This window comes from Sinohyriopsis cumingii, chromosome 5 (assembly GCF_028554795.1).
Source record: "Sinohyriopsis cumingii isolate HCF-2022 chromosome 5, ASM2855479v2, whole genome shotgun sequence".
Taxonomy (NCBI): Eukaryota; Metazoa; Mollusca; class Bivalvia; order Unionida; family Unionidae; genus Sinohyriopsis; species Sinohyriopsis cumingii.
Window position 1 is genome coordinate 88,996,729 of NC_142965.1, and position 27,932 is coordinate 89,024,660.

Genomic DNA, 27,932 nt, shown 5'->3' on the forward strand with positions numbered 1-27,932 from the left:
ATAACATTTACAATAATAATGATTGATATCTGGGGACGACCGGTTTCGGCGCTGAAAGAATCCACGGAAACGGCCGCCGCCGACATAAAAAAACTAATTGAGGATGAAATCGCTGATATGTTGAATTTAACAAGTGTTGACCCGGGCGAAATAGTTGTATTTCAAGACCGCCAGGGTAAATTGAAATCCAGTAATGTGTCGCTGGATGACGTTTTAATACGACAGCGTGATGCCGCCGAGGACACTATCGCGTTGTATACCGGCGACGGACGACTTAAATCAGGTGAATCCATCTTGACGATAAATGGAAAAATAAGTACACTTGGCAACAATTATATATCCGTGTCGGATTCGTTAAAAAATACTATTTCGGAGTTTACAACGCTGTCGGGTCAATTTCACACGTTGCGAAAAAATTTTAACAGGGCTGATAACGCCATTAATAAATTCTTTGGTAAAAAAAATACCAAACCGGAAGAAATTACAATAACTATAAATGATATCACTGCGTATGGACAGGAAATAGTAACGCTCAAAACCGAGGTTGAAGCGAACAAAAAAAGTATGACCGAGAATACACGGGAAATAGGAACAATCAAAACTAATGTTGTAACGATCATAAATAATGTAGACGCGCATGGACAGAGAATAGAAACAATTAACACTAATGCTATAGCGAGCAAAAAAAGTATAGACGTGCATGAAGGGGAAATAGAAGTACTTAAAATTAATGTTATAGCGAACAAAAAAAGTATAGACACGCATATACAGGAAATAAATACACTCATTACTAGGGTTGCAGCGAACAAAAAAGATGTGGACACGCATATACAGGAAATAGGAACGATTAAAACTGATGTTGAAGCGATTAAAGACGGACTACCGAGAGTAGCAGAGCAATTCGAAAAAATAAAAATCCCTCATGAGAACATCATCAACACAGTATACACAATTCGGCATGGTTCATTCGATTGGACTCCTACACAGAATACAGTAAATATTACCGCAACTGTTAAGGGCATTTATCGATTGACACTGGTTTCAATGATGCAGTTTAATATATTATCGTCGAGTTCATCCGGGTTTAACAATACAATATCAACAATTATAGACAGGAACGCAACTGAACAGTTTACAATTTATGCCGTTGATAGAAATCTAACCCGGGCAAACATTACATGGTATGTGGAATTTGCAGCGAATTTAAGTAATTAAAAACACTAGCTCTTTTAAAATAAAAATGACCACCAAGGAAGTTGAATCAGAGGTATCACCGACGTCACATCAATATCGATTCGATACCGCAAAAGAATTCTCCGCAAACTTGAAAACGCTTTCCGAACAATACCGTGCAAAAATAAAAAAATACCGCCGAAAAATAACCGCCATCGACGCGGTCGTGTACTCGGTGTCGGGCATAGTAGCTGGCGCCGGTGTTATTTTATCCACGGTGACCACGATAGCCCCGATCGCTGTTCCAATCGCCGTCTCCGCAATGACAACAGTTGCTGGAGTCGCCAACGCAATCACTAGGAAGATATCATCGTGTTTTCAGAAAAAACTCAACGAGTATACAGTAAAACATCAAATAGTATCCGACGCGTACTCGAAATTATCCGGGTTAATCTCGTTATCGATTGATAATTTGTTCGTATCCGATGTTGAATTCTCCACGATGGTCCAGTTGTATAGCTCCGCGATGTCAAAAATCGAGGATTTTCAACTGGAAGCCGGAACCACCTGGTTGTTGAAATTAGACACTAAAGACAACAAATAATAATAATGTCGCTGAACCCCGAAGGGTTTCAATTACTTCAGCGGATCGCGGATAACACCACTCCGGTACAAACAAATATGATATCAATAACGTCAACGAAACCCGAATTCAGTGTGAACTTCCCATCGCCGGTTCCAGTGAAGGAAATAACGCTGGCAAAATTGCGAGTATATCACAGTTGGCCTAATATCCGAGCGGACGCATTTAACGGACAACAACCTAATAACTCGCTGGTTTTTGCATGGACAAATAAACCCGATGGGACCCCAGACTGGAAGGAGGTTACAATACCAACTGGGTCATACCAAATAGAACAAATCAATAAAGAATTTCAACGCAGGATAAAATCGATCACAGGAAAAGAATCAAAAATAGCTATTACAGTTCATGAACCGACGTTATCGTCGACGATTGAAATAAGCACACCGGGGTATATGGTTGATATTTATAACAGTTCAATAAGAACCATACTAGGATGGCCTAAGAATCCACCTAATGAAATCCCCGCGTATTTGCACACAAATGTGCAATCGTATCATGAGATTAATCCCAGTTATCAAGATGAATTGTCTATTATAAGAAACACGTTATTACCCAGCGAGTTTATATTTCAAGACAGGAATACCATGCAATGGTTTTTTCCGTATAAGCAAACTCCTGAATCATCCGCCGTGGTCACAGTTAGTTTAAATGATATTAATAGGTATTTTGCCGAGATTAATCATAATTACCAATTGCAACTAGAACAGCTACGGAAAACAAAAACACGAAAACACGCTGAGGTGTTAAATCAACTTATATCAGACATGGAATATATCAATGAACGAATCGTTAAGACAACATCTGCTAACAACGATGATAATAAACAAAAATTCCTAACCGAGTATAATATCACAGAAGCCGATTTACCCGATTTCAAGTTTCCAGGATACAACGCGCCAGAACTAAGAAAGTCTCTTAATGATTTTCTCGGTCCATTAATTATCCTCAAACACGATAACGGAGATGGTGGTAGGCATATTGCTCCATACAACGTAAATATCGCATCGGTGATAGCAATCAATCTAGTGTGTGATGTTATCGAAGGGAGTTACCAGGTAGATACCAAGCAATCAAATCAAGCTCAACAGGGGTATATCCTTTATTCATTTTCACCAACAGCCCCTCCCGGATTCTTAATCGTTGAGAGCCCGATTAATCCGGTCTATATGCCATGCCATAATCGGTTTTTAACGAGAATTAATTTCAGACTTACTGATCAGTCAAATAACCTAATTGATCTACAAGAGGAGGAGTTAGTGGTTACTCTATTTGTGAGATCATTGTAAATAACCACTTAGCAGCAGGGGGGGCGATGACATCGACGCGGTCGTCGATGTGCTTACCGGACGCTGACGACGCTGGGGATCGACGCGCAGAAGGTGTTAATTAAACCAAATGACGATTGGACGATCCCCCAGCGTCGTCGTCGTTTTTTTTTTACCAGGCGCTGACGACACTAGATCGTTGAGTTGCAGAAAGTAATAATTAAGCAAAATAACGATTGGACAAAATGTCCGATTCGCGCCCCCTGCTGCTACTTGCATCAGTAGGATATCTTAATGTCCGGTTTATAAATGCGCAACGCTCTCGCCAATCTTATTATTTTTGGAAGGATCGATTAATTTTGCGAGGGTTTGAGTCATGAACACTACATTTTTCTATAGGATATATTTGTCAGGTGCATGAATACTTTTCACATGGCATAATAGGGAATTGAATAAGCTCTTTTTTGAATCCTACCTTGCCGCTGATGTGAAATAAAAGAAGAATTGTTGAAAAATTAATCAGTGGTACGCATAATGTACAACGGAGTAGAAAAGAGAGACTAAGTGCTGGATGGTGAGTGCCTAATTTTTATCCTCCACGTCCTAGGTTGAATCCTTACCGAGTAAAACAGTAAACTTAACTTTAAAGAGAGAACTATTTTATTCGCCATCATCCTATTTTGCGTATGAAAAATCTTCAAATAAGAGTTTTTATGGTGGTTGCAACAAATCAGGTCAATTCCATGCAAATGTTTTTAGGAACTTCAGGGAAATATTCAAAACAAAAATTGACATGGCCAATGACAACCTTGAGAATGGTTTAAAAATATCTTCCAAAAGCTTTGCGGATTCTAATGAAATTCGCCTCAGTCCGTCTTGTCAGTATAAATATAGTTTGTCACTGTGAACACAATCGATATTGCAAGGTCTAGTTTCTGATGCATCGGCCGTTATATTCCAGCATGATCATGCAGGTAAGACAATCGAAGTCTTTTGATTTTGCTTTTGTGTCATATATGTGGGTTAGTTCGACTTGCTGCACGATCCCAACAGTTCAATTCTTTAACAATTAAGAAAAATGAAATAATCTTTGAGCTTTGATATAAAGGGTCATAAAATGGGCTCTTCGCTGTTGATTCTGTTTCTGTTTAAACTGCACTACTTGCCACCGTGTTGCGAGGTCATGTGTGTATCATTTTACAAGGCATCTTTATCTGCAGTCGGCTGACGGACTTTGTACAACACGAGATATGGTTCCACTTGTCCTTTATATACTTGACATCCTAGCGACCGTAATGGATATGCACATATTGACAGAGTCACGTTCTCTAGCGTGTACTCAAGACACAATTTCCACATGTCTTTCTTGGGTTTGGGTTTGGAGGGCAAGACTTTGATTAACTTGTAGTTTCACAGTGACCGTCATACAACGGCAAACACGACTGGCATGAAGTAATTACGACCGACGTCCCCTATACATGTTATGTTATAAATTATATAATAAAACAGCGTGTCCATTATTCAGTACAGTTTACATTTGGATGCTAAGATATAGTCGTTAGAAAAGAAGAAAACAAGCTTTAAATAAAACGCAACAATTAAAATAAAGCAAGTCAGAATTTACACGGAAATTGGAATATATCGAATTGGCTTGTAAAACGATACTGTTTTCATGTCTGAAGAGTTTGCTAGGCAGGTAAGATAAATTGCCAAATTTAAAGCAATACAGCACTATAACAAAAACGAATAACAAATGTCTATATCGGGAGGCGGCCATATTCACCTTTCGACTACGTAAGCAACTAAGAATACATTCGAATTACATGATTATAATGGATTCAGTGCAGCGATAGGTCTATTTACAGGTACTGTATATTGTCTTCTACTTTTGCTTATTACATTATGGGTATGGCATTTACGACGTCGAATGAATTGTATTAACATTATTTGGAGAAAATAAATGTAATAATCAACATTTAACTGCCAGATAAAAAATTTCTAATCATCCATTTCTGACAATTTAATATGCCCGAAACAGTTCTTACAGAAACGAATCTTAGTAAACTCTGCTAAAGCAAAATGAAAATGTGTTTGATTTCCTATACTTTTTGAGATGCAAACGTATCCAAAACCTTATATGTACCTGTCCAACGCCGTTTCTGTATAACATACCTTTAACTTCTGAAACCCATTTAACTCTTAGAGATTCAACATGTTGCATCAGCATTTTGTAACATTTGTGCAGGAAATCAATCACTGTTGATTCTGATCGGATGTATGCTGTGCTTGAATAATGTGATGATTTGGACGACATTCACATTTATAAAATAATTTTAAAATAACTCTGGCAAAATATGCTCTTTTAGATTTTCATTCATGTGTCGATGTTTATATCCCATAATTCTGCGACACTGCATACAATTACATAGATCATGGTACAGAATAATTTCAGTGATTCAAAAGCTGACTGAGGTACAAACGATCCATTCAGATAAATTGTAATTATTGCTTGTCTTGTTTGTGATGTCATTTTTCCCATCATAGCCATTAATAATCATAATTAAACAATATTAAGTTTGTATTAATATTATTGTAATAATAATAATAATAATAATAATAATAATAATAATTATTATTATTATTATTATTATTATTATTATTATTATTATTTTTATTACTATTATTATTATTATTATTATTAATGTTGTTATTATCGATTTATGAAGATTAATATTCATCCCTGTTCCATCACTTAATTTCTCACCAAACATTCCTTGGAGATGAAGCTGTATTACTCTATCTGAACCTATTGCAAACGTTATCATCTTATACAATGTGTAAAAATAGTATCGATACCTCGAGAGACAACCTGTCATGGCTTCTATATTACAAGACAAAAAGTTGCACACTGCCTGTCGGCTAAGGCAGATGCACTAAAGCAGTTATTATACATTCACGTTATGACAGGTGAATGAGATCTCTTGAATTCATTCACTTTGAATACAATGAATAAAAAGTAAACCAACTTTGAAATCGGATCTTTTAAAATATTTGTGCACCAGAGTTTTGACGAATAATTATTATTCACGGGATGAGTACCAAAATTGAAACATCTGATCGACTTTCATAGATTATTCGCCTTTAATTTAATCAAGATGCCGGTGAATAGTGTTGTTTTTTACCACACACAAAGCACAAATGCCAGATACTATTGGGAAAAATGGAGGTTCCTAGCTGTGTATTGGACAAATCAAAAGATTAATACAGAGATTTGTTTCCTGATGGGGGTGGGGAAGGCGTTGGTGGGTATGGAGACAACTTAATTTTAAGTTTAATCTTATATTGCTACCCTTCATTACACACAGGTGTATAATGTACGCTTCAAAACAAGATGAAGAATTCGAATTTTCTTTTGAGCTATGTGTTTCGAATTTAAAAAGTGCATGCAACGAAGCACGTATCGGTTCCCTAAATCGATCATCAGTTGTATCGCATAGTTTGACTCAAACTGGGCTAAGTCGAAAGACGTGTGTACAATGCCCGATGTGTCCTTTTTATATGAGCTGTTAAGTGTTATATATTTACAGTGTTGTCAGTAACGTAAAACTCCGATAGAGTTCAAAACATCCATTTTTTAATTCATGAAATGCGTTGTCGAAAGTATAAATGAATTTATCCGTTATACTGTCAACCAATCTAACTTTTGCTAAACGTTGACAATCGTCATCACTTACCATTATTAATAAAACATCGATTGCGATGACCAAGGGGTCAGTTCCCAAATCAGTGCAACTTGTACATATTCATATCTATGTCCAAATCCATTTTTATGGAAGGAAATAACACACTGAATACTATGAAATAATCTCTAACTGTCGCATATTCATCTGTACAATCTACACTTTATCCTGACGAAAATTGTAAATTACATAGGCTCCTCATAATTATGTCAGTAATCTTCGAAACTATTTACCTATTTTCTAATAGGTTATAGTGCACGGTGTCATCACAATCCACCCCACCCCCTGGAAACGAAAACAATAAAGAAACAAATCTATATTGCCTGTAGGAATTACGTCTTTTATGTCACTTCAACCACAACTAACGGCTCATGTAAATAATAAGTATGAATCGAGATTAGCAATATAAGTCTGCATTTAGATTTCAATATAATTTTCATTCTAATCATAAATACGTATATATCTGGATAGTCGTAAAGGAAACGAAAAATTATATCATTTTCAAAATCATAATTTTACCAACTAATCGTTCAATTCCTTAATACTCTGTTTAATATGTATTGTGTTTTGCTTAAGTAGATGGATAAAGACTTACATCTGCTGAGTAACGACATATTCTATACGGCCTTCCTATTATAGAACGAAAACGTTCAAAAATCGTTATAAATTCATGAAATTCAGACTTGGCTCCAAGAACCAAACTAGTCCCAAATGTTATACTGCTTAGAAGGTTCTGCATATGAATGTCGAATCTGCAATGACCATAATCCGATAGCCTGAAGCCTAGGGCCCCTGTAATTTCAGATCGGGACCATCTTGTATCCTAAAAGATTTGACCGTCGGGCTTGCAAAAATAAAATCATCAAATTTGTCAGAGAAAACGTTGATCGAGCTGATGAAATGCAGAAATCCATTTTCGGAATGGTGAGATACTTACTATAACACGGGATAGTCTACTTTAAATCCGACAGCCATTGTCTTACGAGAAGTAGAAACCTATTTTGAATCAAATTGTTACAAGACATATCATACTAGAAATACGATTTAGTACTAAATACAAACACAATTTTTGGTAATATTCAAAAAAAGAAGAATAAAACAAAACACTTTCAGTATATACCTGCTACGTGAAGCATATATAAACGGAAAACAGTCATGACTGGAGCTGATGTTAGTCTCTCCTTTGAGCAGTTTAAATAGCGGTAATTAAAAAGCGAAGAGGTCAGACATAAACCATTTCACATATTACTTAACTGGATGACAATATCTAGAGAGATGAGTGTAAAGACTGCAATGGGTGATCCCAATGTGCTAATTTGCACAGGTATAATCAGGACCTGGAACAACCCAACATAGGTAAATTAAAAAGATGCTAGATGCGTATAAGAGAATAAACGTTATCACGTATCATTGCTTTGAATGAAAATTTTTAAGCCATATGTAGTGTTGGTCTTTGACAAGTTTGTGAACAGAGGCAACGTTTCTTTGAAGTCTGATTTTACTGTATATATAAAATGCAAATCATCATCATTTCAGTTGCCAGAATAGTTGTTCAAGTGCGATTCGTTTTTTAAGAAGATTTATTAAGCAATTAGCTGTCAATAGTATCAACAAATCCCAACCAAAACAAATATCAGACCTGGTCGACGGAGTTTTTGTTCGCAAACTATCGAGAAACAATTCATTTTTTTGCACAAACTGCAAATAGCAAGATGATATAAGTCAACTTGATTCTGACCAAGACTCGCTCAGAGAACACCAGGACCATCCAATCTGAAGTGAGTATAGCGATGAACCCTAAAACAAACTTGAATTACCTTAAAACCCGGATTAAAATTACATCTGAATTGAAGTCACCAACCCGATGCCTGTGTCTAACAAAAATTATTAGAGCAACAACTTGTATTTCATTAATTTTTCGATATTCAAAACATTAAGGAAAACATATTTTACTGGGTGTTGATAGTTGGTGATTGATACGTGGATAGTAAATAACTATTTGTACATAGTAAATAACATGTTGACGGATAGCATGTAACCAAAATATGGGTAATCGATAACTAGCTGTTGGATAATAGATAACTGTATAATGCTGATAGTCAATGACTGGTGCATGGTATAGACGTATATATCTGGGTATTGATATAAAAATATAGCGATGGTAGTTTTGTTACTTTTTAAAAAGGAGGGTAAGATAGCGTTAAGCTATTATAGAGTTGCAGAATTATTTTAACTTAATAAGATGGACCATTGAATGGTAAGGGAAGGTAAAGAAGTTGGTTGTGTTATCAAGTAAAATAAAATACGGATTCGCTTTTTTTCTTGGTGTGCAAACGAACGCCCAATTTCAAACCTCGAACCATTTACATATCCCTCCAAAATGAAACCAACATTTTGCAAAAACAGAATGACACCTCATGTAAAACATATATTAACAAGTAGATCTTCCTTTTGTATCTGAGGCACTATCTTATCGTGGATCTTTCAGATGAACCAGTGTCGGAATACCGGAAAATAAATATTAAGATCTTCTTGTTGCAGACTATGGTTTAAACACTCGGCGGTTACAAGGAAGGGATATACTTACCTTTAATTCCTGGATTATGTTTCAGCCACCACAGCGTCACTTCCTTCGAGGGGCTGTTGTTTACGTTTCGTTCCTAAAATCAACACATTTTTTGTAACCCGCTATACCAATTCAATGCCCTGACGTAGGAATGTATACTCTTTGATGCAATATTGTGAACGACCTCCGGTTTTATCGGCTTTTTTCCATATAACTGTCTTCCGTACATTGACGCTAGTACTGATGAGGACAAAATCTGTTACAATAGGATAAAAATTCTTGTACTTGCAAACAAAACACATTCTTGTTCTTATAAATTCTCATTTGTACAAACAAGCAAGAAGGAAGAACAAATTATTTATATAATACGATTAATATTCCGTTTACACCAAAATCATCACTCCACAATCACAGCCTCGGTGAGACTGATGATCATCCAAGTGTAAAAGATGCTATGTAATACCCAATGATTATTTATATAATGAACATGTAAGCGAGATGATTTACCAAAGGGTATGCTTGTCCTGTCAGATATATCATTATTATGTCTTAACTTACAGCGGAAAAAGCGGCCAAATGTATTATTTGCTTGTCTGATTTTATGTAAAACAAGTTTAAGCGACTCTGTCTGGGTTAAGATCAAGATCAATTGAGAATTTGGTACGTTCTGCTCCACGTGTAAGGTTGAAATCTTCTTTATGGATTGAATTTAGCAGACTGGCTTAAAGAACAGCTTCCGAAATCATCAACAAAATTCAATACGGACCAAATACGGAAAAAGGGTATATCATCAGGTCTACGTCGCAAAGTATTATCCGTGTAAAACCACACAACGAGCAAAAGAAGTATAAATCATAAGCAATAACGAGAAAGACAATAACGATTTAGCAAGTGCCATTAAGGTAGCTAGAAAGCAAGCACAGAAAACCGGAATTAAAGCGATTATGGATGGCAGAACATTAAACAATCACAATACCCCCAAAAGAGACAAATAGGTAAGACACTCTTTTGAATGAAGCTGCTATTTCTAAAGAGGCTGTTTGTAGACCTGTTAATTCAATTCAAAGTATAACAACGAGTAATACTTCAAAGACTCAATGTTCGTGACGGAAGATACATCCACGTGTATCATTGCTATAATTATTTTGACCCTAGTAAAATTCTTCAAACGATTCGTTTAATAATGATACCAAGAATGTGACACAGGATTCTTAACTCGAGATGAATATTAACATTATGGAGACATATGCTGTGACTGCTTGCGTTCGTGTTCTTGTGCTCATAAGCTAAAGGAATAATTTCAAACTTACGCATGGCCCATCGAGTTAGCAGTGAATTTATCCAAGAACCTCGATTATGTTGCTGTCTAAACGGCAGCACGCTTTCGGACGTGCAAGAAACTCTATTTTTTAGACCCAGAACTCGCTCACTGGGTCGTAGACCCCACCGACCACTAGACAAAAAAGGTTCAGGTCGTTTCTGTAGCTAAGAAATACGCCACAGTGAGAGTTATATATATGGATGAGTACAACGATGTTTCCATTATGTTGGACGTGTATTGAAACTGCGACCGCTCCGGTGGCCTAGTGGTTAAAACGTCCGCCTCGGATGCGGGAGGTCGTGGGTTCGATCCCCGACTGAATCATACCAAAAACTTACAAAAATGGTACTAACAGCTGCCTCGCTTGGCGCTCAGCATTAAGAGGTTAGGACTGGTCGGCCTGATGTCAGGATAATGTGACTGGGTGAGACTTTATGTTACATGTCTGTGGCATGATGCCCCAGTTCTAGACATCACTATAAACTGCCACACTGCAGACGTCGTACCGATATGATTGACAAACTGTTAATGCTGTGTTAAAATTCCAAATCACACACACACACACACACACACTGAAACTGCAATCCACAATGCAACATCATGCTTTGAACGTACGTGAATGTATTCGTTTCATACTATTAATTGCTAATACCAGTTAAACGCAACGTGTGATTTAAGAAATCTAAACAAGCAACAAAAAACGACCCAAAAGCAATGTAAAATAACAACAACCCACAAAACAGATAGACCACCACCACTAACAACAAAATAAACTAGATTTATTGCATTATATATGTGTTATCGTCTTCAGAAACATCATCAAAAGGCTGCTAATATTGCGGAAAGATGAAAGAATGCATCATAATTTAAAAATGGAATTGACCATGAATCATGAAAGTTTTAATGTAACTGACATGCATAATTATCAGTTACCGGTGCTATTGGAAGCAACCTTTGATGACCGGTTCTGTATTATCGAAATCTTTTAGGTACGGATCTCAAGAAAAATCCCACAAGTCAGACAGATAATTCCACATAACATCTTCCATTCTGAAATGTAGTATGTTATCGAGTATATAAAGGTGAGACTATTCTGGGTAACTTTGGTAATTAACATGACAAGATATACAAATAGTCAAATTACGTGAGTATTAAGGGCGATTTAGCCCAAACAGTGAGGAATAAAAATAATAAATTTACTTGTGTTTTGAGGGAGATTTTGCACATACAGACAGGTAAATAAAGAAGCGCATAAGAGATCCTTTACCATGTCCTTGATCAACATGTAGTTAAATTACCAGACGTTTTTGGCAACCAGAGGTCATCTATCTTCAGTGGGTATTCGTTGGTTGGAGAAATAAGGGAGAGAGATTTTCTGAGTGAATTATCATTGTGCAAGGGCGACTAAAATGGATATTATTTCTGAACTTGTTTTTAGTTTCATTTATATATGTTAAAGTCGAGAACAATGTGTCTATATGTGTGATTATGCATTTTTAACGTAGCTTGAACACTATTTAAGTCATATCGCTACGATATCTGCATTGTGGCAGTGCGTAGTGATATTTAATAATGGATCATTATGCCGTAGACATATGGCGTTATGTCACTCATTCACATTATCCTGACAACAGGTCAACACATCTTAACTCTTAACCTCTAAAAACAGAGCGCCTAGCGAGATGGCTGCCAGTACCAATTTTATATAATGTTTGGAATGACTTGCCTGGGGTTCGAACCCACGGCCTCCCGCATTCGAGACAGACTCTGAAACCGCTTAGGCCACCCGAACGCAAAACAATGACTTCTTTCTTTGTTTTTCTGCATCCCAAGCGTCATCACAGACTATTAAGTACGTGATATGTACGCAAATTGTACCCTATTCACTACATTAATTGTGCCTAATCAGATACATGAATTGTACCTTACCTGATATATTAATTGTATCTTATCTGATACACCATTTGGGTCTTATCTGATATATTAATTGTGAAATACTTGTGTTTTATCTGATGTATTAAGTATGCCCTATCAGATATATTAATTCTACCTTTTCTGGCACATCAATTGTGCCTTATCTGATAAATTAATTGTGGATTATCTGAAACCTTAATTGGACCATGTCTGGTGCATGTATTGTGCCTTATCTGATAAATTAAATTCTGGATATTAGAATACATTAATTGTAGATTATGTGATACATTGATTGTACCTGTTTTGACACGTTAATTGTTCCTTATCTCATGAAATTAATTTCAATCAATTTTGTTTGCTATGCTACTGAATGACATTGCCAACGTGTAATCCACCATCAACATTTGCACGCCTGTTGGAACAATGGTTTGTACAATTATGTTGATATCATCCATCCGAATCAGTGGTTCAAAATGAATTTAAAAGCCAAACGTTCTATCTGTGTTAGGTCTGAAACTTTTTAGGGCTATCTATTACCGTTTCCACTTTGTAGAAAGATTTAGACAATCTCAAGTCGGAAGCATACGCCATTAGTGCAGAGAAAAATACCCCACAATATATGATTAATTTTGTCTTAATGCATCAGCATGCCAGGACAGCAGAATAATCCAAAGTGCCTTGCACCATGGGCGCGTGCTTCACCGCTAAACGCGAATTCCAGGTCAGACTTTACACTCCTAGCAGAGTTAGCGAGGGAGAGTTATTTTTCGATTGAAATTTCATTCTGCGTGCGATTGTTCAAACCATAGTTTTCACTAAAGATTTCCAAATTCCATCTTAAATCCATATTTTATATTATCATGTTTATGATATTTAAGACAGTTCCAATCATTGTGTCATAGAGGTAAAGATAGAAGAAACGATGCAAAACGGTGTCTTAGTTTTAAGAAAGAAATAACACGTGGAAACATCTTCCGTACCTGAGTTTAAAATTCCTTACATTTAAGCATCTCCTTAGCGTTTCATTAGATATAAGGTAATTCACGATTTGATGAGTGCATATTAATATTTTTATGGCACCTAAGAATTCTGTGAAAAACATAATTCTTAAAAACCAGGTAATAAGAAAGATGATCGAAATTTTCAATGTGACGAAATAACTTTGAAATGGTAAGTAAAAATGGGGCTAAAAACTTCGATGTCAACATGTGTTTCATAACGAGCACCTGCTTATGTCATGACGATCAATTGTTTATATAAACTTTTGCGCTGTATTTAATACCGCCTCGGCTCAAAACAGTTGAACATCTGATATGACGTGATCTGCAAAACTAGGTGGAACTGTTTCAAACTTGTGGTTTCGTGTTTTCGTGCATAGACATCAAACTGGGGAACCATTGACCGAAAACTTAATTGATTTCCTGCTAAGAGAGATATTGGAATGATAACGAATTATGCTCGGAAGAGGCTCAGAGAGAGAGAGAGAGAGACAGAGACAGAGAGACAGAGAGAGACAGACAGACAGACAGAGACAGATACAGAGATACAGAGAGAATGTATTGAATGACAGTTTGAATTTTTGATTTTATTTGTTTCTGATTCATTTCAGTCGGAAAAATAAAAATAAATGAACAGAACATCATAGAAAGTGTTACCAATGACAACAGCCTTAGACGTGTTGAGTATGGGGGAAGGTACATTCCTGATGATTGTGTAGCACGTCAGAGAACTGCGATTATCATACCGTACAGGGACCGAGAGGAGCATCTGGATATTTTGACAAGACACCTACACAATATTCTTCAACGACAGCAGCTAGAGTATCGAATATTCGTTATAGAAATGGTAAACACACGAAATAAGGGATGTAACAAATTTTAGTATTTCCTTGCTATGATGCCATCGATATTGAATTAAAACTATATTGTTTTGTGCCAATTCATAAACATAACCTGACAATGACATGAATGACTCACTAAAACTACATGCAATAGTTTGTGTCTCTCTCTGTCTCTCTCCTTCTATCTCTGTCCCCCTCTGTCTCTGTGTAGTACGTGATGTTTGCACTATATTAATAGCGGTAACCATGTTTGAATATATGCAAAAATGAATGTAGAAACGTTTATGGCAAATCCATGTCCAAAATGTCTTCTAATTCTTGTACACTCAGAGTCGCATATGTTTTATTCTAATTGTATTACCCTACATTAGTAATGTTTTCAGACAGATTAATGCACTTAATTTTAAATGATCAAATCTTCTCAGTGTTTTGTCCGTTTTTTAAGGCACTTCCAACGCAGTTTAATAGGGGTCTACTGGCAAACATAGGAGTCTTATTTGCGAAGGAAACTGGTGATTTTTCATGCTTCATAATTCATGACGTTGATGCGTTAATGATGAACGACAAAAATCTCTACAGATGTGGAAGCCAACCGAGACATCTTGTGACAGGCAGCACAAAGTTTCGCACATGGAACAATGAATATGGGTAGCTCTTGTTATTATTTTGCATATTTTTTTAAGTGTAAGGTATATTGTGATAACATCTGTGTTTGTGTCCTCCCATTACGTACCATAATTGTAAGGCGCTACAACTAAAATTATTGATTTGATACTGTGTTTATCTGCATGGTGTCCATAATCCATATATAATATTTTTTAAATTAGCCCCTGTGTATCGTTATGGTGTTGTTAGGGGGCTAGGTAGTGTAAAAGGCTAAAATATACGAATGTTACAATATTTGATATAGCATGGAGGTGGACAATTACGATTCCATCATCTAGCTAAAATACTATACGATAATATCCATAAACCACTATATTTCTCAATCGCAAGCACGACACTCACTCGAGTCCTTGTCATAAATCGCTTTTGGTTCAATGTATAGCTCGAAAACAAATTGTTTAATACCACAATTAATAGCCAATCGAGGTACATCTTAGTGAGACTGTGTTCTTTATAATATTACAACCATAGGTCCCTTGGTAGCAGTAGTATGTATTTGACAGTCTTGGATCCTTGATGAATTTGAACATTTTATGGTCAGAAATGTAAAAGGAACAAATTTTGTTAAATGATTAAAATAAAGTTTGTAATTATATATTCTGGTTCCAATGAATGCTTTGAAAGATATTTGACAACAAATGAAGTATTAGAAGGAACTAGATAAATGTGAAAATTTTAAAAGGACAGTTCATAAGTAAATTAGCATACATTATGTGCGTCCACTAGTGCTCTTAGGTCAATTCACAGACAATTGGAATGAACAGAAGATTTGGTAGTCTAGTATGAAATCGGCGAAAAGGGTATGAGTTGGCATTAATTTAAGATAACTGAGCACGTGAAACTGTGTTGCACCTAAAATATTATACTACATTGTACATACAGTGTTATTGAAGTGATTCGGCCAAAATATTTCACGTTAAAATTCGATGCAACAACATTAGCAGTTTGCTGTAGGAATGGTATTGAAATCTGTCAGAGAGACTGTAAGGTGCATCTCACATCCAAACATGCTGCTTACAACCACTGTTATCCAAGATTATGCAGAAGTGCGTCTACCGCATTATCTCACAATGCTGAAAGGTTAAAGATAGCCACTTGATATTGTTAAACGTTAGTAGCTTCATGCATTTTGAAATTTTCTAACTTAAATATATGTTTAGATTTTTAAATATGCAATGAAATGTTCTGACAGTAGTTGAATACAATATCAAGAGAGAGAGAGAGAGAGAGAGAGAGAGAGAGAGAACAATTAGGAACTGATGAGTTTACTCAGGGTGTACAAAAATGATTTTGTATTACATCAAATAAACAAAGCAGCACAGAATTATTATGGTAATGAATAACGTTATCTACTGGATAACGCATACACGTTTTCTTACGATAGCATCCATACATTTTTAGAAAGGCAACTCCTCTCATTAAAGTTTATTTTGTTATGTTGCTAAGTACCTTCAATGGTTCCTTTTATGTTGCTCGAAAATATATGATTCCCTTCAAAAGCTGTTTTCATTCCTTACCCTCACTTTATAGAAGACATCCAAACCTAAACGCAGAAAGAAATGAAAAACAGAAAAATAATGTGTACTTTTCTAAAATCATTGATAACAAGATTGTACTTTATGTTCTTTGACAATATTACTATCTCAAAATGACTAATTCTACTAAAATGTAGGCTTGTTAGTTTGATTGTTTGATCAACTAATCCCTTACTAATCACGGTCTATCGTTAATCGTATTGCAATAAACTATGGACAGATGATCGCGATAATTCAAACATTATCTCCATTCTGTCTCTGTCTGATTGATTGCATTGTCGTTTTAAAATTAGTCACTCGAGATGATCATGCTTTGAGGGTTTTTTTTACATTCGTTTATCCGTAATAAATCGTCATGCTTTATACATGTAATTAAACCAGTAGCAAACTTAAAGAAGTTAATTGTTTGAATATTTCCCTGATCGTCATAAACGACAGATGCAATCGTTAAATAAAGCAATGTCCAGTCTTAAAGTCATCATTAACCTATTACACAATGGATAGGGAGAAATCGTAGCGTGCTGGAAGCAGATATTTTCTTTATCATAGTTTTGATTGATTACTTCATTTATTGCCATTTTAATTGCCTCATCGTCTTGTTGGATTTAAATATTCACACCTCAATAAATTTGTTCTATCTTCGATCCGAAAATAAATTTTTTAGAAGTTGATATTTCGTATGACAATGTCACGTCACTCTCCGGAATCTGGCCCCGTGATTATTGTCTGCTCAATTAGTGGTTTATATTTTCATATATTAGGTATGCTATCTACTCTTTCTATTAGGCTTTAATAGCAAAATGTACAGTAATTAAATTCTTTCTGAACAATTCCAGTATACCTAAACTCTTCTATGTCTACTTTCCCGAATCTTTTTATTTAATTATGTGCCGTTAATAGTTCTTTTATTTACAAATATATGAAGTTTATTAGATGCATATTTGGCTGCCAGTTATTGAATTGGAGTTTGTAACGTAAAATTTGAAGTTGTTTGTATAAATGTTATGGAAATTATGCCCACTGAAAAACATTATAACCTTTTAAAGCTACTCCCTTTTAGACATGTTCATGTACATTTCAAAATTTTAAAAACATTTCATGCTTTTAAATAGTTTTTGTTTCATTTTTGTCACTATGTAATAAAATATGTCAATTTTATTGTTCAACTTGCTGATAACAGTAGTTTCTATTATGAAAACCCTTTTATCACCATCTTATCTTTCATTCAACGCTGCAGAAATATCTCCAATCACTGATACAATGAATCTTTGTTTAATTTCTGAAGTGTTAGTTTTCTTTCTCCATACATGCCTTTAAGTTCCGTGTTTCGTCGTATAGAGATCTTCACAGTAATGTATTTTCCGTAAGGAAATTGAAAATAATCCCATTCTTATAATTTTTAGATGCTGCTTGATATTGTTGTTGTAAACACACCTTTCTGACCTATATATCTCTTTTAAGACTCTGACCATTTCTCCAAAATCATCGTCCTTGTCATCACCGATTTCGCCTTGTTGCAGCTCCGAAGTACATTAAAAATACATCTATAACTCTTAAGATGTTTTGTATCCACTCTTGTTCTTTTCTTATTATTACACATCAAAAAGTCGGCCTAAATTACAGCATGTGACTAACATAGACATTACTGCAGGGAATTTAATTTCTAGATCGTTTGTCTAATATGTAGACACAGTCCTCAGTTAATCATAATTTCCCTTCAGGACATTTGTACTGTTTAATGTGTCACCATAATTGATTGAAATCTATATAAGCAGTTGTACTTTCATATTTAATTATTACGGTAAATATATGATAAATACAGATATTTGTCAACAATTAAGAACAGTATAAATGATAAATATATTAAAAGAGTAATACAAATACTCAGAAAATATGGTGCTCTCCCAAAATTGTTATTAAGCATTACCAACAGGCGAACAGGACTTCTGTCGATATCGGAACATTTTCTCCAGGAGACTGATACGTTTCTTAAATCTCTTCAAATATATAGAAGTTTTCAGAATGTCTCAAATTTTGCCAATCTTTTCGTTCAGTCATATACATCTAGGTTGGAACATCATCACTTACCACCCCAGTCGAATGCCACATTTTCTAATTCATATTCTGTAAATGCTACGTTATGAAACATTGTGCTGTGTTTTTCGTGCACACCAAATATTTTAACACTCTTCATGCTTTAAAGTCAAACGCTGCGTTTTGTTTTGTTGTCTGCATAAACAAATTTAAAGTACTTTCTGTCAAATGATTGTAATAAAACAGCCTTACAATTATTCTTACAAACGATATATTCTTTGTGAGGTTTCTAATAGGTAAACAGTGTTGTTCCGAATATCGGTTATAATCGATCATCATTTGGTAGAGCGAACCGATAAGATAATTGACTGTGAACAACCATACTCGAGTGTGTGTAAAGGGAGACTACTTCTTTTTAGTGGCATGCACAACACAAAGGTTAGTCGAATTCAGTGTAAATGGTAATATCAATGAGACTTCCAATCCACTATATTTGATCTGAATTATGTATTCCCTTCACCACTTAACAAATATAAACCCGTACCATATTCACTGGGTGCTAACATTCATAATTAGAAACATATAGTCATGATTGAGCTGTTAAATTGAGTTAATAAATTTAAACAAATTCTGATGATTTGCTCCAATTTAATGTAAAATTCTTTGTAGTATTTGTAAATGATGACAAACAAGAAAACCATGTCCTGCTATACTTTAAATTACAGTCACATCACATATGAATGAAAGGATTTTATGGGATTGTAACAGTATTAACAGTATTTCAATCACATAAGACTGATCAGCCATTAAAAGTTGGTTTGATTCAAACAAAGTTGCAAAATAAAAAACACAACACAATTTTAAACAAATGTGATATTTTTAACATGTAAAAATATACATGTCATCAAAAGAGATTACTCCTGTACATTTATTCATATTTGGAACTCTTGAGCAAAGACATAACTGTATAACAAACAAAAATTAAAAATTGTTTTTATTAACCTACTATAATCGATTATCAGTTGTTAAGTAAAACTGATTATCGATTACGAAATTCTGATCAATTCCCATCACTACTGTTAATATTAATTCATGTCCGAGGAGCCATTTTCCGACCAAGAATTGTACATTTTCACCATCAGCTTTAGTGACCAACTTTAGATGTTTCGGTTCCTCTTAGTTAAAAGCATTGTAAAATTTTCATTCTGTTCTGGTCAACAGCAAAAGTATGAAATGTATGTGGTTGACTTGAGTAGATAGCATTTGTTAAATACCTTGCAAGACATCAAGGGTTTCATCATACTCCTATAAATACAAATGTTTAGTGTTTTTCCTTTTAAATTTTGTCATCAGATTTTCTTGGGGGGATCGACGGGTCCCAAAACTATCACATGCATACTACATGTACTTCTAAAACGAAAACTTATAAAATCACAACCAATCATACTTTTTATCTCCCTTTAACAATATGTATGTTCTAAAAAGTATTGAGTTTATCTTTACGTGTACTCAGTGCACAATCAAGAGGCTAGAATGTGATCCAGTGGTCATTCGTATTTTGCAGTATTAAAATAATGAGTATTTTAATGACTTGAAGGTGTTATTAAAGTGAATAAGCAGTTTTGGTATTTTAAACTTTTTTGCCATATTAATTTTAATTTTAACTTTACAAATGTTCTTCAGATGTTCTTGAACGAGGGTGTTTCATCCAGATTTAACCAAATGAGTTTTGCAGAGATTTAACACTAATTTCAATATTTTCTCATTGAGGTGTACCAACGTGACTTAATCATTTTTAATTGTCTTATTTCTTTTATTGGGACATGAGCTATTTCGTTCTTATCCTGATATGTTTAGATCAATTTCCCTATAAATATCATTACGGGTAATAGTTGCACTTGAGGGAATATGACCTATGAACTACAGCCTGGTACTAAATATAATCCGCATGATTTTATTTTAGAGTTTTTCGTGAAACAAAGGATCTTGATCACAAGCTTTTTTAAATGAAACTAATTATTTTTCCAATAAGCCTTCGCTAAATTAGATGACAAATCACTTATGACTTTATATGGAACACACTAAACTATCTCATCCTCGTTGATGTGGACACCGAGACAATTTATCGCCCAGGTCTGGGTTAGTAGAACGCCCGATGTCCGTTGCTCCTTGGAGGTAAATATTTCGGTATGTTTATTACACGGCCATAGAATGACTGGATATTTTTTACACACGTTTCACCGTCGGGGATATTATGTTAGTTTCCGTCTGTCCGTTAGCGCGTTTCCTCCTAAATCACTGCGTGTAAACTTGCTTAAATTTGATAGTTATCTTGGCAATATGCCCAAGAAGTATTTCATTTTTGGGTCCCTCTCCAAGGATCCCATAATAGGGGTCAGTAGTCGAAATTCCCTCAAATTTTAGAAACATCTATTGGTATATAGAGAAATGTTTGCAAAATCGATCAATGAAATTCATAATTTAGTTCTTTTTTATACATTCTGGTAAGGACGCTAGAGCGAAATATGGGTAATGACAATTTCTACCTTGTCATTTCAACAGAAAGCATACAGAACCCCTCTCTCCATCCCACTACCATCCATTCCGTTGTGACCTACATCCATGGAGTTCACAATGGTTGTATTCCGAATTGTTAATGGGGATCTTTGAGAAAGTTATACCTCTTTATTCTAGAAGAAATGCAATTATATTTTGAAACCTAATATCTATGGCGTCGTTTAAAGAAGTATCGACTACAGTTTTAATTCAGAGATTCTCTTTCTTTTATTTTAACCAACTTTGTTGCTTATTCAAGATTTATGTGTTTTCTTCTGTCCGCAGCTTACTGTACGATTCATACATGAGTGGGGTCATTGCTCTGACGAATAGTCAGTACACACGAGCCAACGGCTTCTCCAATGTTTACTTTGGATGGGGAGGAGAGGATGACGATTTTAACTTCAGGTACACCAGTCTATATTCTAGATACACGAACATACATTCCATGCAAATCTGTATCACTTTCACAAAGCAGAGGTCATGAGGATGGTAATATAATACCAGTAATGTTATATTTAATTATATGTTTTCGAGCTAAACAAACAGTTTTAAAATGAAATATTGTATTATATACTTAAGTGTGAATTATATACACTAATTAGCGAATTAATTTTGAACTTCTTTAATTCATTTATTTTTACATGTGAAATGATCAGATTTCCTTTAATGCCACGAGAGATCTGGTTGTGTATTCCAATAAATGTTGTACCTGCGGCAACAAAAACAAGTATTTTATGGGCTGATACAAGGAAATCAAAACTGCCTTACTTTATAAACATATCAAGTAATATTTGATACCGAAATTAAAACAGACAACGTTCGCTTCTCTGGCGTTAATTCTATGTAAATACTTGAGAGCAAAGACAAACCAGCTGTGATGAAGTACCGAATCGAACTTCCATTGCTTTCATAAAGAATAAGCTAGCACACAAAATGGAAAAAAAAAACTTGTTTTACTGCCAGAGATTAGGTCACGCCAATCCCACCACTTTTTTAAGTCAAGTATATTTATATGATCCTCTAAACCTCGATTCTGGAGCAAGCTTTGTATATAATGAAAAGAAAGTTTTCTTGTCCTACGTTACTATTTTTTATCTTTGGGTACCAAACTCTACATATTTTAAATCGTGCATTCGTATCACACCATGACTTAATCACACGGTGAAATATGTCAAGTATTAACGCAGGAAAAGAAAATATGCTGTATATATATATATATATATATATATATATATATATATATATATATATATATATATATATATATATATACAAACAAATGATGTAAACATTTTATTATAAACCCATTTCGGTTTCTTATCAGATGCTTAATAATAAAGGAAAATACCACCAGGAATAAAGTCATATAATTTATGCTGTTTTTAAAAATACAATAGTAGATTCATTAATACACAGCATCAATATTAATGCACATATAGCTCATCCCATCACACCTTGGAACTCAGTCTCGCACTCATATATGTAATTAATGCGCATAGAGAAAAACGTTTCCAGTTGGTCTGGAGTAGATGAAGTCTGTATTTCTGTTGATCCAATTCAATTGCAATTTTGCTTATGACCGACTGTATTTATTGGTTCAACTCGGTGTAATAAGGAGAATGTGATTCCAATCGAAATTACAATAAAATATTTGTGTGTATCAGATCTTCCATGACATGAGTCATGTCATTTGGATTTCCTAAGAAAGTACGCTTTAAGGAAATTTAAGATCAATGAATGTAAGTATAATTATTACCATTCGTATCACCAGCTTTTTGTTATATATCTTCCTTGCCGGATGTTGGATGGATCCCAGCTATGACCTATATGACCTGTATCGCAACGCTAACATTTGATAAAGTAGTTAAAAGTTGAAAATTGTACATCAGCTGTTATGTTACAATCTATTTAGCCAGCAGAAATACTCTTCATTCGTCGTCTCGCTGATAGGGATGCGGTTGCCCTTAGCATCAGTATGGCTTTATCCGATACTTTTGTTGACCCTATAGGACACTGCTCATAGTCTAAACCATTTTATTTTGCAAAGCTTTATGAATATATCTCCTAAATAATTGTTTCAATGATCGTAGTGATATTTTCGATTTCCGCGTCTCTCACGTTTTAGTTTTCATTGATAGTACCACGTCCATTGGTTTCCTTGTTTGAAAGATTCGTTTGTAACTGAGTGAACTCATCTACATAGCCAACTTGATCAACTCTACTCCCAACTGGACGAAACAGCTTATTTAGTCAACCAAACAAAAACTAAACCTCATAATAAATGAGTGTAAATGGTTTGTTTATAAAGTAGTTCTTAATACACCATACTATTTTTAGGCAAGATGGTTGAGAGAGAGACGAGGGGTTGTGGGTTAATACATGAATGAATTAATGGCAAAATTATCATTGTGGCAGAATTTGGGCATTAGTACATACATCAATATGATTTCAGTTCCTATGAATTCATAAAACATGTCTTTTGCTGATAAAATCAAAATCAGCTGCTAAATAATTGTGAAGTCAAATTCCGAATACTTCGTCATTTTTTAAGCGTTTTTGTATTTTATATATGTTTGGAACAAATACAAAATTATTGTTAACGTTCGTTATAATATCTGGATAACAAATTATACATAAATACTGTATGAATATGTTGGATTCAATTTTCTAGACAACGGAAAGTTACGCCAGGATGTTTGTGGAATTCAACAAAGGAGATCAATTCATTTGCTAGAATAACATAACTTCAGTTTTGATTGGATTAAAATGAACTAACTACTGCTTTTATCAACCATTAACCGTTTGCACATCAGTGATTCGTATATACTATTTCGTAAGTATCATAGCATGAACTGTACACAAACATAATGCTACTGATCCTGATTTTTATGAGAATATTAGGTTTTATGCTATTGTTAAAGGAATCAACCAAAAAGCAACTTGTTAAATCAAAAGAACAACAGAAGAAATTCAAAGAAAGGTAATGAGAAAAATGATTATTTGGCTTTATTACGAACTATAGATAGACTTGAATAATAACATACATAGTATTGTTAATAAGACAAAGCAACCGAAAGTACTCTAATGCTATTCATGTTAATGACATTTATTTGCTCTTCTTTAATTTGTGGCAGTACATGTAGGCAATTCCTTCATTCATAAATCAAGGATATTATCAAGTTCATGTCAACGACCAATGCGGTCAAAGTATGCTAAGCATTAGCTGAATGGATGTCATCTCAACATAGCGTGATCTAGGAAGTATATTTATATTGTCGATATGTGAAGACTGCCCTAACCACTGATTATTAAAAATGGTAAAAATAAATGTACAGTTGACGACCGATGTATTTCACAATAAACTAATTTAATTATTAAGAAATCTTTTCTAGTGATTCAGAATTTGTTATTTAATGTGCACTTGGTAACTATTTAAGATAAATTAAGAGAATTAGAATACCGTGTTCTCAATCTAGAAAGTCGTTTGTAAGAGACATGAGAGGACATTTGAATTATCTGTAATTTGTTTGTTGAAAATGCAGAGTGGAAAAGATTTATTCTAAATATACAATACCTTGAGGAACTATTGTGAAACTATGCAAGCAATTGGATATTTATTTAATTTCGTCTGATTCCGTAAAAAGTTCAATGACTTTAGTGACACTCAACTTCCACGATTACCTTGAAGTAAAATTTTAGATATTACAACTGTGTAGTAATTTAAGCACTTTACAACCTTCACTGTGAAATTGATAGTGCATTTAAGAAATACCGGATTTACCTTACTTTTAATTCTTTCACTTTCTTTGCTATTATGTTTTAGGGCATAAGTTTTTAGTTTGGAAAATTAAATGCATGTTGTGTTTTGCATTGTCTTGTATATAGTTTAAGTCTCTGAGGTGTAACATTTAACTGATGCTGGCATCTGTGTGCTTACAAAATTTAGAACTTCTTGTATCATACATTTCTGAATGTTCTTGCATGCCATTTTCATCTTTATCAGTTCTTAAGAAATAAATACTAGTTCTAAGACAGCACAATTCTTGAATATGTTTGCGTTTCATTTCATATAAGAAGCATTTAGCATGTTTCTTGTTTAATAACGTAAGCTCTAAACGTTATCTATAATCACTTCTGGTTACTGAATATGCTTTCTCTTGTCTTCCTAATAACTATCCAATATTGGGAATTTGCTTGAAACGAGTGAATAGCGAATATGTTTCATCACGAATATATTTCATCGAGTGCGTCAAAATACTTTAGTTTTACACTTGCTCGATGAAATATATCTCTGATACGCTTTTAGCAATTAACTTTTTATTTGTAATTTAAGCTTAAACGTATTGGCTAGCATGTTAGACTATAACAGATTGAAGTAGCAGGTTACTTACTGGTTCTCGCGTGATATGAGGTTTAATTATTTTTATTTTTTGTTGCAGTTGTGATTAGTTGTACAGAATACAAGCCATTACATGAACCTCGTTCCTAATTCAAAGTAAAGTATCACATTAAGAAAACTATCAATCACGCCTTCTTTTATTTGAGCTTGACTGATAGCGTATTGAGAATAACATCGAATTCCAAAGTTATTATGACATCGGCGAGGCTGTGAACATATGTATCGTATTTCACTCGAGCGGAGTGTCACTATTACTTTACTTTGAAAATCAATTAATTGACGGCCTAGCATTGCAAAATTCTACATCTGTTGCTAATATTGACATATTTGCATCCTGCTTGGTCAGCCATTATTTTAATGCTAACAGCGCATTTCAACTAATTTGACTTTTTCACTTACTAACATTACATTTTCGTCAATTATTATTCTCATTACAATGATATAATTTAGATGACTCTGTTTCATATGGAGATGTTTTGAAGTTGTTATTGTAAACATCTATTTTCATGTTTTTGAATACGGCGTTATGCATTGGCTTTCAAAAAAGTTTTACAAATTGGCGTTTGATGGATTTCTTAAATTTGTAATTGATCTATTTATATGGAAGACTTTAGCTACCAATTTTGATCAAATATTACAACTTTATATCAAAAGAACTCCACCGTTATTCTCAGCCTAATATTGTCATCAAGTACCATTGTGAAATACTATGTTTCTTTATTTTGCAGCGTATAGCTTAATTTACGTAGAGTTGGCTTTCTTCCGTTTATATTATCTATCCACTCTTTATGTAGTGATGATATATATATATATATATGATACTTTGTAGTATTTTACCTGGTGCTGATGCTCGATCATTGACTAATTCTTGTATATATGCTTGAATGTATAATTATACATCTAAACGATATTCATTTTTTTCATTATTCTTCTGAGATATTATTTTGTCTCTGATTACTTTTCTGTGGTGTTTGGTTGCCCATCTAACGTTTAAACATAAATAAAGTTACTTATGGATATTTTGTAAAACAATATCGCCAGCTACGCATACAATAAATGCCGTTAACCATGAACTTTGTTGCTCATGACATCTTTAGTTTTACCATTATTGGTGATATAAGGATGCAAATTTCTGTCGATCTATAAAGAGCACATTAATTTGGGCCAGAGAACAATTAATGAGATTTATGGGGTCAGTTGCTTGTTAAATCGCTATACAGCAATAAGTTGTACTGCTTGTGTCGGGAGAGGAAGCGATTATTAAATAAGCCATCGTTTAATTAACCTTTTGACGATTATAAAAGGGAACATTAACTACTATTTTATATCGGAACTGTCAGATTTGAAATTTATCAGAATCAGTTATTTGGAAATCTAGAAGTCAGGTTGACCGGAATTGTGGCGCCTAGTTATAAAAGCCGGTATATATATTTAATCCTGATTAATTACGCGTAATAAAGGGTGTGTTTCCCCACACGAAATTTCCTAGCTTTAAAATTGCCCAATACAAAAATCTAATCAGTCTGCATTTTTCCTGTAAGAGTGAAAATATAAGGGACTCCGAGATTGAACTTACAAGAAATTCTCTCGTAAAACAATTTGTCAAAGGGACTCGATGTCGGGAAAGTCAACGGACACAATTCGCGGTGGAAGCGAACTAAGCATGAAATCAAAAGGGGAAATAACTCCACTGACGTATCCACGTACCTACTGATCCAAGTATCTACGTACTTACGTATCCACATACCCTCACAAAGTTTAAGGGACGAAAACACGAGACAGTTGGGAGGTTGGAGAAGGAAAATAGCGAAAGGACTTTGAGGAACAACCACATTGAAGTTGGAGGGGACTGGAATATGGAGGTTATGAAGTTGTACAAGGCAATGCCTTTGATTGTTCACTCAATTATATGATGAACAAACTCTATCATTTAAATCAATTCGGCTATTTACATAAATATATTTGTGTCTGAAATTCGGTCAAAGATTTATTAATAAAGAAAAGGTATCTTCCTAGTGTAATGTGTTATCACAGTTGTTTATGTAATAGAACAAATTGTTGTTATTTTTTATGTAAGGTGGCTCGTGTCATTCTGTTCTATATATCTGCTCAGATCTCTTTCTATTCCAACTATAAGTATCACACCTTATGTTAATATTTACTCGATCCAAGAATAACACAGAGGGCGATCATCTCCTAGATAACGAGAACCGAAGAAAGCCGATACTTATAAGAATGTACAATCCGCAAATCAACTCCACCCGCACACTGCCA

At 34.5% G+C, this 27,932-nt stretch overlaps 1 protein-coding gene across 3 annotated transcripts in view; it reads left to right on the forward strand.

Annotated features, from left to right (window-relative positions):
* LOC149799708 (beta-1,4-galactosyltransferase 2-like) overlaps positions 1-27,932 on the forward strand; it is a 62,299-nt gene that overhangs the window by 24,681 nt on the left and 9,686 nt on the right. For all 3 annotated transcript variants that reach the window (XM_089957114.1, XM_089957116.1, XM_089957115.1), the window contains exons 3-5: positions 14,235-14,470; positions 14,911-15,113; positions 21,542-21,664. In XM_089957114.1, coding sequence (XP_089813240.1) covers positions 14,235-14,470; positions 14,911-15,113; positions 21,542-21,664 — 562 coding nt within the window. The remainder of the gene's footprint in view (positions 1-14,234; positions 14,471-14,910; positions 15,114-21,541; positions 21,665-27,932) is intronic.